We start from the raw sequence: 14289 nt of genomic DNA on the forward strand, positions 1-14289 counted from the left end.
GTTATCACGGGTAGACAGGAATGTGGAATTGAGTTTACGATCAGATTAGCTATAATCTTATTAAATGCCAGTGCAGGCTCTAGGGGCTAAGTGTCCTACACTTGCTCTTAATTCATTTGTTTGTATGAAAGGACCTTCAAATAATATTCTCTTCCATTGTTCTGGTCTCTACTCCCTAACTCAAAGATGCAGCACCCTCACCTGTGGCCTGAACTACAGTCCATGCACTGAACTTGGATTTTCTAGTCTTAATTACAGAACTCTAACACAATAAATGATCTTTTAACTAAGTTGCCAGGTCTTCACCTATTGGCAAATTTTTTTGATACAGTAGCTGAGGTGTCACAATTATGAGGTAGCTTCGATGAAAGGAAGGCACAGGTTTGGATGCAACCCTGGTAGGCAGTAGGCAAATTGACAAAGTGGTACCTTGGCCCATATGGCCCATACAATGAGTTTTGTGATAAATGAATTTCTCCTCAAAATATTTCCTTTTTTCATAGTATTAAACTAAACTCTGTTTTTTTTCTAGGAAAGTGATGCAAAGGTGACCTCACTACTGAAAGAAATAGCCGGTAATATTCAGTTGTTGAAACTGAGTGGCTGCTATTGGTTGTCTGGCTCAACCATTGATCTGGTGGCAAAGTGTAAAAACATCCTGAAACTTGATCTGACAGGATGCCATATGACATCGCTGCGACTCTCTAGGATGCTGTCTGTACTACGGAATCTTCGCTCTCTTGCTTTAGATGTCAACCAAGGATTTGATGTTGGCCAGCTTAGCAGTGAATGTAAGGCAACTCTTGGCAAAGTAACTGAACTCAAGCAGACTTTGTTCACTCCTTCCTACGGCATTGTCCCTTGTTGTACCAATTTGGAGCGGCTATTGCTTTACTTTGAAATCCCTGACCGGACTCGGGAGGGTGAAATGCTCTCGGGCCAGCTGATGGTTGGACAAAGCAACATTCCCCACTATCAAAACCTCAAGGTATTCTATGCAAGGTTATCACCAGGCTACGTTAACCAGGAAGTTGGGAGGTTTTACCTGTCAGTCCTGAGTATTCGGACTCCTGAGAACCTGCGTGCCTTTATCCTGTCTGTCCCTGGGATTTTTGTTGACACTGGATGCTCCACGCGGAATTTCCTAGATTGCATGACCAAAAACTTTAGCCTGGAGGCATTGCAACTTCCTCGTTCTTGGTTAAATGGGTCATCACTTCTGCACTCCTCGCTTCTGCATACCATTACCTTGAGTAACCCAGTCTATTTAAACTTCAGTCACTGCATACTCTCTGGCTGCCAACTGAGCCATCAAATAATTAATGGTGGCAAAAATGTTCAGTCGTTGGTCAGTTTGAATCTCAGTGGCTGTGTCCACTGCTTACTGTCAGACTGCTCTGTCTTTCGCAAGGCCAAAGATGATATTGATTTCGATGTAGTGGAAGCACTGGTAAACTGTTGTCCTAACCTGAAGCACCTGAATCTTTCTGCAGCTCACCACCACAGCCCTGAGGGGTCAGGTAAACACTTGTGCCTGCTGTTAGCGAGATTGAAACAGTTGCGTTCATTATCACTCCCTGTGTGCTGCATTGTACAAAGTGCCAAAAATGTTGACAAGCTGCCAAATCACACAGTGTCTGCTCTGGGTGCACAATCAGTGCGGCGGGGTCTAGGGAAGAAGGTTCGAATTGGAGTTCCGACCTATCCAAAGAATATTCAGGAGCAGCAGTCAGTGAATGTACCTGCAACTGTTTTTGGTACTCTGCTAGAAAATATTCCCTTTTTAGAAGAACTCGAGCTGATTGGGTCCAGTTTCTCCTCTAATGTGCCTCGAAATGAACCCGCCATTAGGAATATGCAACCACCCTGTGAACGAGCACAGCGAATCAGAGATGAAGAATTGATGCTCATTGGACAATTGAAGTGCTTGCGCATTCTAACTTTGGCTCAGCTTCCTGGCATTCTTACTGGGTCAGGTTTGATTGCCATAGGATTGAAGTGTCAGCAGCTGCAGACGCTGTCTCTGGCAAACCTTGGTCTGTTGGGGAATGTTGCCTACATGCCAGCCTTGTGTGAAATGCTGAAACACTGCAAACAATTGAAGGACTTGAGGTGAGCACATGTATTTACTGGAACCTCGTGTTGAGATATACTACAGAAATGAAGGGTTCATTTTACATTTTGTTATAAAATAATTTGTAATCCTCCATGTGAAAAAGAGAGGTTCCATTTTTATAGCACTTGTTACTAAATGCCTGGGTTGCCGCAAGGGACATCAGAGCCTGTGATTTTAAGTTATTTGCTGAATTGACAAGTGTGGCATCAGCTTGCATGGAAAGTCCCACAAATGACACTGAGGTAAATAAACAATTATAATTGCATTGTGGTTATGATACTGGGCTTGTAATATATAGAGGCTTGGATTAATCTGGCGAAATTTGGTTCAAACCCTTTTATGGCGGCTGGTGAATTTGAAATTGATTCATTTTCTTTAATAAAAATTGACAGGGAAAAGAGATGATTTCATTAAAATTGAACATTTTTGGATTTTCATGAAAAGATAACAGTGAACTAATTTCTTACAGCAATGCTTAACAGGCCTCAAGTAGCCAAGCAAACCGGGCATTCTTATGAATCATCTCAAAAAGGCAGTTCATCTTCTGATTATGTCAAAAACTTCCTCAGCTGTCAGCAATCCCCATGTTCAGTTGAAAATGTAGGGTGAAGGAAAATTATGTGTAGAACTATTATTGCTCGTGTATTATATTCATTGTTTGGCACACCATTTTTTTGGCCTTGTTCATTTCACTCGCATTCAAAACTCGCATTAATCTACCATATCTTATTTTGTGGCATGTTTTGTTTACTTCATGTCAAAGAATGGAAAATGATATAATTGCATCAACAAGGAGAGTTTTTTTTACTGTGTTTTAACTGTTCTGTTCTTGAGCAGTTTTGCTTGGCACTGCTTTGTTCATTTGTGAAGGTCAATTTTGTGACACGTACTTGGACCCCTAGGAGTAATATTTTTGTCCCAATAAATGCTTATTCATTCTGGTGTCCAATTAACATAAGTAAAACTGTGCATTTAAATAATGTTTATGTGATTAGACTAGAGTTGTGGCTACAGGGAATTCTGCATCACAATCTGCAGGTTTTAACTGCCAGTGGTTATTAACTACCTAATGTTACTTGAACTGGCCAGGCGGCTGTAGCATTATTGCTGCTGCTGCGTGTTTCATTAATTTATATATTGTAAGTGTCTGTCTTATTTGTCATCTTAATGTTGCTATTTTTCTCTTTTTGTTTCTTCCCTGAACTGGCATGAAGAAAGCACTGCCAAAGACCCCATTTTCTGCAATCTCTCTCCATTTTGGCTGTATTTCAATCTTGTCCTCCTTTATTCCTTTTTGCCAAATTCTGATCATTTTCCCTCTCCAGCATTCTCAAGATTTTTCCTTTTCCCTTCTTAGCTATGTCATTGCTTCCTCACTTTCTCCCTCCACTTCCCCGTCCGCCCCCCACAATCTTTCTCCCTGAAGGACATTAGTGAACCAGATGGTAGTTTTTTTTACAATCCTGTAGTTTCATTGTTACTGAGAGTAGCTTTTTCAAATTAGATTTATTTAAATACTTGAATTCCTCACCTGTCATGGCGAGATTCGAACAATGGTCCAGAATTCCAGCTGTTAGTCCATTAATTTAACCACTATGTTATTTTACCCCTAAACCACCACCTTCATTCTTTCTTCGCCCTGCTGATTTCCTTTTTTCCATACTCCTGGTCCTTGCAATTCTCTTCTCCCAGTGACTCAATTAAGTTTACAAATAGAAAATTTAAATGTCATCTTTGCATGTCCATCCATTGGTTGTACATGATCCATCAGTGAGAAAATTCTTGAAGTACTGTCATCTTGGGGGGGGGGGGGGGAGTGGATGATAGGAAATTATTGGGTTCAATCATTCTAGCTATTGACAGTAGTCCCAATTGAAATTGATGACACTCAACTACTCCATAAAAATCTGACGTTGTAGATTCTGGGTTCTGACAGGCACAGGATTAACGAAGCTGGGGAATCTGCCTTTCCAATCCTGCACCTGTCAGACCTGGCCTCTTGTCAGAGTCCCCATTCATTGGAAAAGAGGTTCCTAGCCTACAGATTAGGAGGAAAATGGTAAGTTTTTACTTTTGTTTTCATTTCAACTTAGTTTTTTTATTATTTCATTGTGTCTTAATGTGTGTTTAATGTTACTTTTAATTATTCACAGCAATCTTAATATTTTTAAAATTCTCTATGTCGTAGACATTTGATTTCAGACAAAATTCCACCTATATTTTACTTCTGTCAAAGGCTGGTCTTGCATTCTGGGCAGTTTTGGAGTGGAGGGAGGGAGAGTGGTTGAGCCCTAGCTGTAAGCTCCTGAGATCTTGCTATGCCTTGCTGCTCACCTCTTGGGTGCAGAAGGTGAGTTTGTTCAGTGCTCCACATCTGGACCAGGTAAGTGTGGGCAGGCAGGTGGCGATTCCAGATGGTGGGCTGGATCAAGTTTCAGCTGGTCCGATCTTTTAATTAAAAATACTTGTAAATTGACATTCATGGTGCTGTTTGCTACGTCGGAGGAAATGGGGACAGTTGGATTACACTATTGTATGTAGAAATATGCCAACAGAATGATGCAGGAGGAGTAGACAGTTATGGTAGGGAGAGAGAGGAAGAGACTGGTTTCTTTGAGGGTTAGGCCAGTTATGATTTTTATGTGTGTGTATGATGCTGTTGTAACAGATACTTTCTATTCAGCATTGATTTCTGTGTTGGATAAAAGATTTTAAAACAATAGATTTTGCATTGTGCAGCACAAGCTGATCTGTGGTGTTCCAAGGAGAAGAGTGAGAACAAAATCCTGTTTTAGTTCTCTAGTTTGTTCACTGTACTTTTATATTTTTCAGTTTGTTTATCGGTCTCACTGTGGTCTTTGTTTTTTTTCTTGCAATTATATAAGCCTCTCTTTCAGTTTTTCTGTGCCTTTCTCAATTTGATACATTTTCTTATCCTTCCAATGTTTAAATCCTGTATCATTCACTTATTTTAAAACTCAGGATGCATAGCAAAATGGCAACAGTTATGCCAGGGTTGAGGTGTGCTCTGAGAAGCAGCTGGGAGTGTCAATGAAACATTTGAATTGTAAGGGAAGAAGTAGGATCTCAGAAGGGACTTGGAGGGAAAATGCTAGTACTGTGGCTTAACACGTGCATTGAAGTCAATGGTAATGGAAATAATTTCTCTCAGGAAACTAGGATCACACAATGCGATTGAGTGTAAATGTTATTGTGAGGATGTTGGTATCTGAACTACTTGTAAGGTAAGCATGCAGTGAGGTAAATTGCACTGGAGGAGCTGAGAAGTTGGAGAACAACACAGGAACAGACCCTTTGGCCCATGCTGTCTGTGCCAACCATGTTGCCAGTGGATGGCACAGACAGGAGAAGAGATGAAGTTTACAACTGTGGGAAGGCATATGGGTGAGCTCAGTAAAAGATTAGGATTTGAACATTTGGGCAGCGGAAATGGATATACTGTCAGGGAGAATCTAGAAGAGTTGATGTTGCTATGGGAACATCAGAGGAAATCTAATTTCATTATTCTTCTTTGGGCATGTGAGCCTTGTTGTCAAAGCCAGTTTTTATTGTCCATCGCTAACTTCCCTGGGTATAATGGTAACCCATTTTCTTGAACTGCTGCAGTGTGTGTGGTGAAGCGTTTTCATAGTACTGTTGGATAGGAAGTTCTGGTATTTTAACCCAGTTAAAATAGTAAGAAACTGTCAACGGTTCCAATAACCAGTCTGAAGGTTATGTCATTTTCATCTCCTGGAATTTTCAGGGTAGTCAAGGCCCTAGGTTTGAGAAGTACTTCCAAAGAAGCTTTGAGCTGCAGTGTAATAGTAGTGGATATGGTGAATGTGCACGATGTCAAGTTTCTTGAGTTGTTGGAGCTATGGTCATTCAGGCAGGTTTACTTTCAGATGACAGGAAGGCTATGGTGAGTTAGGGTGTAGAGTCACTTGCCACTGTATATCCAGCCTCTCACTTGCTGTTTCAGCCATTGTAATTATAATATAGGTGTAATTAAACTCTGGTCAGTAGGACAACCACTCTTCCCCCATACAACCTCCCACCACCCCCTTATCTCCTGGGACGTGGATAGTGGATTTGATGATAGTAAAGCCATTGAATGTAAAGAGGGAATGATTTAACTTGTTGAAGATGGGTTACTGAAAAGCAACTTATGGGGCACAAACAAATGTTATGTGCCAAGTATAAATTTGCCCAGGTCTTGCTTCATGGAGCATGGACTGGTTAATTATCTGAAGATTTGGGACTGCATTTGATCCTGTGCGATCAACAGCAAATATCCACTCCTGGTGTTATGAGGGAGGAATAATCATTGAAGTAGCTAAAAACATTTGGAGAAAGATGTGGCCCTGGGGAAATTGCAGTGACATCCTGAGCTGAGAAGATTACTCTCTAATAGGAAAGACTTGCATTTGTATAATGTCTTTCAGATCCATTTAAGGACACCTAGGACATCTCAAAGTACTTTGCAACCAATGAAGAACCGTGAATCACACTTGGTGGGGGGGTGGAAATTGCAGCCAATTTGTGCACAGCCTGCTACCACGAAGAGCAATGTGACAAAGACTAGTTAATGATGTTGGCCAGGATACTGAGGACTCATCCACTGATCCTTTTCAAAATTATGCTATGGAATCTTTTGTCTATCGAAGAGTGGAGAAAGGATTTTGATTTAAAACCCTTACCTTGATTGCAACAGTTCCTAGTACTTCACTAGAATATGAATCCAGATTTATGTGCTCCAATTTTGAGAGTGGATCTTAAATGGACAGCCTTATGAGGATGCTAGTTACCAATGGAATGATAGCTGAAACCTTCCATAACGTTGGGTATGATTTCAATCAACTTAGAGCTTTCCTCTTGATTCGCATTGACTTCAGTTTTGCTCTGGCTCAAAGCTGCCCTAACACCAAGGGGAGTCTCTCTTGGCTCTCCTCTGTAATTCAGTTATTTTTGCCTGTGTATGTACCAAGGCTATAATGATGTTTGGAGTCCAGTAATCCTGAGAGATCCCAAACTGAGCAATGAGTGTACATTCTGTTCATGACAACTACCTCATTGCACATTGTTGAGAGTAGCTGGTAGGTTAACAATTGGTTGGATTGAATTTGTACTGCCATTGTGGGCATGACACCACTGAACAATTTCCATTTTGTAGGGTAGATGTCAGTGTTGCAGTTGTTTGGCAAAGCTTGTCTCAAGTTGCAGAGAGCAAGGCCCCAAGACATGGGATGTTACTGGGATCCATTGTCTTTGTTGTATCCAGGTCTTTGAACTTTTTTTTAGTGATGTTAGGAAGAGGCTAACTGCAGACGTTTCAAAATTGTTCCTTCCTCTGGTCTTTCCTTGTAAGAAATGATTTAATGAAGAGTTCCACAGAAGCTGGAGCCCTCCAACTTTTCTATTAGGGTCACATCCCTCACCACTATATTTATCTATATGTGAGGAACATCATATGAATGTGCATGTTGACACTGCTCTTCATTTATGCTCTGGTTATTGGTCTTTGGATGCCCCTTTAACAGTAAAATGCCTCAAAACTATATCTACAGTATGTATATTTTGCAGTGGATTGACTATACTGATGAGACAAACAAACAAACAAGTTCTTCTTAAGTATAACAATGTAACACAAAAAGTAGAAATGGTAGTAGGACATTCTGCCCCTTTTCCCTGGTCTGCCATTCAGTGAGTTCCTGACTGATCATTTACCTCAGTGCAACTTTCCTGTACTAGCCCCATATCCCTTGATTGTCTTGATATCCCAAAATTTATTGATCTCTGTCATAATGACTAAGCATCGACAGCCATCTTGTGTAGAGAAGTCTCAAGATTTATAACAACCATGGTAAAGAAATTTCTTCCCCTATCAGCCCTGAGTGGCTGACCACATTTTTAAAATTATGACCCCTGGTTCTCAACACCCCAGCCAGTGGAAACAATGCATCTGCCTTGTCAAGCCCTTTATTTGAGTGGTGCAATGACATCACCTATTATTTGTCTAAACTTTGGAGGTTGGATCCAGCCTGTTTAATCCTTTCTTGTAGGGCAATCTATTATATCTTTTGTCATAGGTGTATTCTTCCTTGGGTAATGAGACCAGACCTGTACACGATGTTCCATGTGCAGTCTTACCATCTTACCACAAAGATGCCTTTATTCTTGTACTCAAATCTTCTTGCAATAAAAGCCAGCATTTTATGATGTTAAGTGAGAATGCTGTATGTTAAAACAAAGTCACAAAACTAAATGTTTTATCGGAGTGTGTAAGATCTGAGGCATGCATAGTTTCCTCCTCCTTCCAGAATCCTCTAAACATCATCTGAAGATTTTGACAGAAGCTGAGGTACAATTCCAAGGGTATACCTGCAAGGCCCTTCCTTGCTCAAGAGGTTATTCTTCTTGCTGTATTCAGTGAGTTTTACCAGATTATTTCACAGAGGGGATGCAGCACAGTTGTAGACTATTCTTGATGGGCTGGCTACTTACTGATGAATTCAAGATGACTAAAATGGGAGAGGCAACACTAAAGTACTGTTACATAATGAATTTCCATCAAAGATGTTGTTGAAACTTTGGGGATATGGGGTGGTGTGGGGAAGCTGACAAGAATTATGGAGATTTAAGATTTTTCTGAATCTCAATATAGTTTCTTTTAGTCAGCTTGGTACTTCATTTCTGTACTATAGACAGCTCAAGATGCATGTCTTTGTTATTTTTTATTATTATTACCCAAATATTTCACATTTGAACTTTTATGTGGGGTAGATCCTTGTGGATAGCTTGCACTTCATGAGGCTGTAGAATACATTTGTAAGATTTAGATTTCATTATGTTTTTCATTTCTCCTGCAGACTAGAACAGCCATACTTGTCAGCCTGTGCACAGTTCTTCCAGGCATTGAGCCACTGCTCATCACTGAAACGATTATGCATAGTTTCTCGTCATGGAACTTTCCAACATGATGCAGTGATCTCGTTCATGACCAAGTGCCCAGATGTCATCATGTGCCACATGTTCACAGGAGAAACTCTAGTGGCTTGCAAAAAGCTCCAACAGGCACTGATTCGAGCGTAAGTGAAACAAATGGCTTGTGTTCACAAACAGTGAGTTACCAATGAGATGCAAAAAGGGAGCAATGGAGTAAGTTACTGGATACCTTGATGCCAGAGGGTTAATATGTCCAATGAATGACAAACAAGTTGCATTGATTAGCCAGCAGCTTATCCTTGTATCTCATCAATACATTTTTTGTGGATTTTAAGATGCTTTCTAAAGGAATGAACCATTATGTTAAAATTCATAATTAGCACATTTTATAATATTTGCCACATGGTTTTCAGCTTTTCTGAGACTTGGTACTTTAACACTAGAATACAGGTACCTACATTTCCTAGTGCTTCAGTCTGTAGCTGATGGCATCGCCTACCTGCCTGATGCAGTCCTTGCATACAGATCTGCTTGATTAGCTCTAGAAGAGTCTGCAGGTCATCTCAGTGTTACTGTGCTATGGAAGAAGGAAATAACTAGAAATTTGATTGCTTATTACTGTAATAATTTTTGCTAAAAGTCAGTATGTTTGGATTTGCATTAATGGCTTGATTTCCATCTGCCCTATCCTTGTATTCATCCTGGTCATGTAGCCTATTATTACTGCTGAATTCCCACATGTGAAGGTCGCAGAAGCTTCCAGTGGAATATAGAATCATATTCCAGCATATTCATCTGCCTTAAAAAGAGGGAAGGTGGAGCTTGGCTTGCAAATTAAAATTTTACTTCAAGGTCTAAAGTGATTTTTTTTTTGTTAATACAATTGGCTCCTGGTGCATGGATCTTGTGCAGTCCATATCAACTGTGTACATAGTCATTGCAATACAATGGGTGATGTGCATGATGTGTAGTTGGAAAGTTTTTCTTTAAGCATGAGTAAGTGTATTAGGCTGTGTTTGACTTTTGTCACTCCATTCTGGATAATAATACCAAGCCAAAATGCTATCATTTTCTGTTCTCTTGCATATTTAATTTGAACAAAAGTGATTTCCCTCCTTGGAGCTTGAACACAATCAGTAAATATATTGAGATTTCTTTACTTTGACAGTAGGGGGCAGCATTGTCAGAGGTATTTGACTGTAGTTGCATTTCCATCTTCCATACATGGCTGTCATGAGGCCTGTTCTACAACCACAATTCTAACTGAATATCAATGGGTCTAAAGTATTGTAAGTGTTTAACTGCAGCATTGTGACATGTTGAACATATTCTGTAAGTGATGTTTCAGCAGAAAGGTTGCAAATAGCTCAGAATTTTTTCCCTTTTACTATCTCACTCTTGTACTGCATCACCCGAGCAAATTTTGTGTGAATAAAAGAGCAGCAGCAGTGCTGCAAAGTTATTAGTGGATTGTTTGATTTATACGGTCGATGTGGACTCATAAATGATTCATGTGTACATTATCCTTTTCATAATGGATAGAGGTACTTAATCCCTCTGGATTTCCTGAAAATGTTATCTGTGATCTACATTCCTATGTGTGATGTATGTGCATTTGAGGTAACTGCACTCTGGAAGGAGAAATGGGAGGGAAAGAAGAAATTAATGGCTTCAGATCAAGGAATAGTAAAATGCAGAAAGCAGAGGAAAAGACCACAATCAGAAGTGTTGGGAGAAAATTAACAGCAATGACGAGAGGTACAAGGAATATACACTGTGTAGCAGCATGGTGAATTGCACTCCTTTATAGTTCCTAAAGGGCTTGAATTAAGTACATTTTCCTCAAGAAACATAAGGTTCATAAGGCAAGCTTTGGAGTTCCTTGAAGTTTTGTTGGAATAAAGGTCTGTTTTGATGGATGTATTTGGATTTTAATGTAGGTTGCCTTTGCAGAATCAGTTGCCCATTCAGTTATGGCAGTTTGTCTGGAAAGATAGCCTGAAGCAGATATTTTTTAATTTCTTAAATTCCCATGTTGCAGGTTGCTGTAGGTTTTGCATTCACCCTCTTCCTCCACCTCGGCATGCTATTACCTTCACTGCAGTGAGGTGAATCACATGAGGAACAGTGGAATTAATAAGGGGTATGAAACAAAAAAGTATCTTGGTGCTAGCTTTAAGTCCAGTAACATTCTTAGTTCACACTTTCTGCTGCATTGAAATGTAGTTCACACCAAGTACAGTAACTGGATTGTTATTTGACAGCCAGCAATAAGATGTGGTGCTTTGCAATAGTTCTATTTGTGGGAGTCATCCTGCCAGGGCAAAATATGCTCATTACTGGCTTCTGGGGGTAACAGAATTTTGGATGGGGTAATACTTTAAAAAAAAATAAAGACCATTAGACTTTATTTTGAGTTCCATTGATCTTATTAGTTTATGGTGAATGTCTGGATGAATCTTTGAATTCTTGAACATCTTACCACCAACCCCTTGTGATTTTAATTTGCAGTAACTTCATGATACATGGTTTATTTCCTGTAATTTCACAGATCATTTGGTGGGAGTATGCAGAGGAGCTAGTCAGGCAGGCTTGCCACATTTATCGGTGCATCCATGAGATGGGTTATCAGTCATGCTGTGTAGATCTGGCAGATAATTTTAATAAGATGGTTGGCTTGGTACATTAAGCATGACATCTATTTATGTGAGAGCTTCTGCTTTGATACAAATATAAAGGGTTAATGTAGAAAATTGATAAGAATTAAAAATTAATATGTAACTTCACTGGCAAAAGAGAAAAATCCAATTCAGAAATTATGAATCAGATGTGTAATTCTTCCTCTGGCCTGAGATGAGCACTGCTGTTATTGCTCAATAATTGCCAAGTTTTAAAAAAAAATTATTTCTTCCCACTCAACAATCACAATTTAATTCAGTAATCTGTACCCAGTTGTATTGGCACTCCTCTCTGTCTTCCACTTCCACCCTTGATATTGCTTTTGCTCTATCCATTGAATTGCTTTCTTCTCTAATGTTCTTGGTCAGGGACAACTCTGATTTACCAACCAAGTTTCAGTCCATAACAGATTCAGAAGAATATTGTCTATTCCTCACCTTCCCAGCAACTTAAAACTAACATATTTCTTCTCTCTCCCAATTCTAATGAAGGGTCTTCAACCTAAAATTTTAACTTTATTTCTCTTTCTATGGATGCTGCCTGCCAGGCATGTTTCCAGCATTTTCTTTTTTTTTTCAGATTTCTAGTATCTGCATTTTTGTTTGGTTTTTAATATCCATTCATAGATTGATCAGTGTGACCTATTTTGAACATGTGATGCAGCAAAACAATTCAATACGGAAGATGATCATGCTTGGTTAAGTAGAGGGAAATGGAATACTCTATAAACAAGTTGGAAGGTGTGCTCAGTGAAGTCACTAGTATGTCTCTGCTGTGGCTTTGGAATGTACTTGGTGATGGGTAGGCTTGGAAAGACCGGTCTATTAGGTGACCAGGGAAAGAAACCAAATCAATGGCAGTTGACTGACTGATGAGCAAGCGTGCCACCTAGAGGCTTAGCAGAAACTGGCCAGTAAGCAATTTGCCAAACTGCATTTAGCAGTTTAGAGGATTCACTAATCTGCTGAGTTATTGACATTTTAATGGTATTGGCTTTTACTATGCTTTAGTTTACTAAAACATAATGCAGTACTACCAACATTACCTCTTTTTCCTTAAGTTTTTCTTCTTCCAGTGCTATTTATTCACTGGGTATGTAAATCCTTTTCAATGGGGTTTCCTCTTCTAATGATAGTAACAAAATGGACTCTTATCAAGTCACCAATGAAGTCCTATATAAATGTCTTTTATCATGCCTTGCTCCTAACCTGATTTGAACCTCTTGGAACTGTTGCCCAGATAATCATTCTCCAGTGCCTCTATCAGTAACTTGCCAAGTGGGATCATACTTGCTTTGTTCCATTCTAATCAATTGAATTGTATCCAAAGAATCAGCTGAAATGGCTTCTCTTCCTGTGCAGTTAACCTTATATTTACCAAAGATATGTCCTTAGCCTCTTCGAATTTTACCATGGCAGCAAAATTCAAACAAGCGGCATCAGTGTCTGCATTTACATTGATAACACCTAATCAGCAACACCCCTCTCGACCCCACCACTGACTAAGTTTCCAAGCTCTGCAGTTGTATTTAACGTGAAAGTTCCCTTGATTGTTCAGTGGCTAAGTGTGATACTTTTCCATATTGTTGGAGATCATTGACCTGTATTGAGCTAGATGATTATCTGGGGGAGTGGAAAGTAGTAGTGGTGATGACAGATCAGTTGGGGCTCCTGTGATGGGGTGGGTAATAGGTCGAAGTATATCTAATCGCTCTGCTGTGATACTGTTGGAGTTGGTATGTGGGGGTGTATGACAAAATCTGAACACTTTGTCATTCTGTTTTGGCTTGAAGACTGCCCACTTTGATGAGAAGAGGCTGCTAATTCAGCTGGAATCCATACTGTGTTTAAGTTGCAGCCTCCAGCATAAGAAGAAAGATGAGGGAAGAAGTTTCTGCCTTTGGATTGGCTATAATTAACGTTGTAGATGCATTGCTCACATTCTTGTTCATTTTGTTTTCTTTTCACTGCAGAGGTTTAAAACTTGCCCCAAGTCCTGAAATATAGTCCTTGGACACTTAGAATTTTGCTTTCAAGATAAAACACTTGAATTTTATACTGCTTATTTGCTGTGGATTGATATGATTAAGGACTACAACCTTTTTTTGTAACTTTAGTCTATATTTTATATTACAATATGTATGGAAGTACATCTACTTATGTTAGGATGCTAAACTTTTTAAAGTTCAGTAGACAAGCTTTCCTTGGAAAATATATGTATATAAACAGCAGGATTGTGAACCCAAGAGTGTTTAGCCTGACTGAAGAATTATAATACAAATACACTGTGCCCTGACACATGAGAAAAGCACAGATGTGCTCCTCAGTCATTAGCCATGCATTACGCCTCATTGAAGACCAGATTTCTAGGCCCAGCTAGCAGTATCTGTCAACTACAATCTCAGCAGCAAGATGAAAATAAGCAAGGAAATAAGGCAGCCTTTGTTCTGCAGCATGAGCATCACTGGCAACTGGCTCGTGAACAACCAAGCTAGATGGATTTACCAATGCAGAACAAGCATTTATTTACTTGGCAAGTGGGGAGAC

General features: G+C 39.6%; 1 protein-coding gene across 1 annotated transcript in view; it reads left to right on the forward strand.

The window, feature by feature from the left end:
* Positions 1-14289, forward strand: part of fbxl18 (F-box and leucine-rich repeat protein 18) — a 38329-nt gene that overhangs the window by 9549 nt on the left and 14491 nt on the right. The window contains exons 2-3 of the mRNA XM_052021644.1: positions 533-2112; positions 8989-9207. Coding sequence (XP_051877604.1) covers positions 533-2112; positions 8989-9207 — 1799 coding nt within the window. The remainder of the gene's footprint in view (positions 1-532; positions 2113-8988; positions 9208-14289) is intronic.

The sequence above is a fragment of the Pristis pectinata genome, chromosome 8 (genome assembly GCF_009764475.1).
Source record: "Pristis pectinata isolate sPriPec2 chromosome 8, sPriPec2.1.pri, whole genome shotgun sequence".
In the NCBI taxonomy this organism is placed as follows: domain Eukaryota; kingdom Metazoa; phylum Chordata; class Chondrichthyes; order Rhinopristiformes; family Pristidae; genus Pristis; species Pristis pectinata.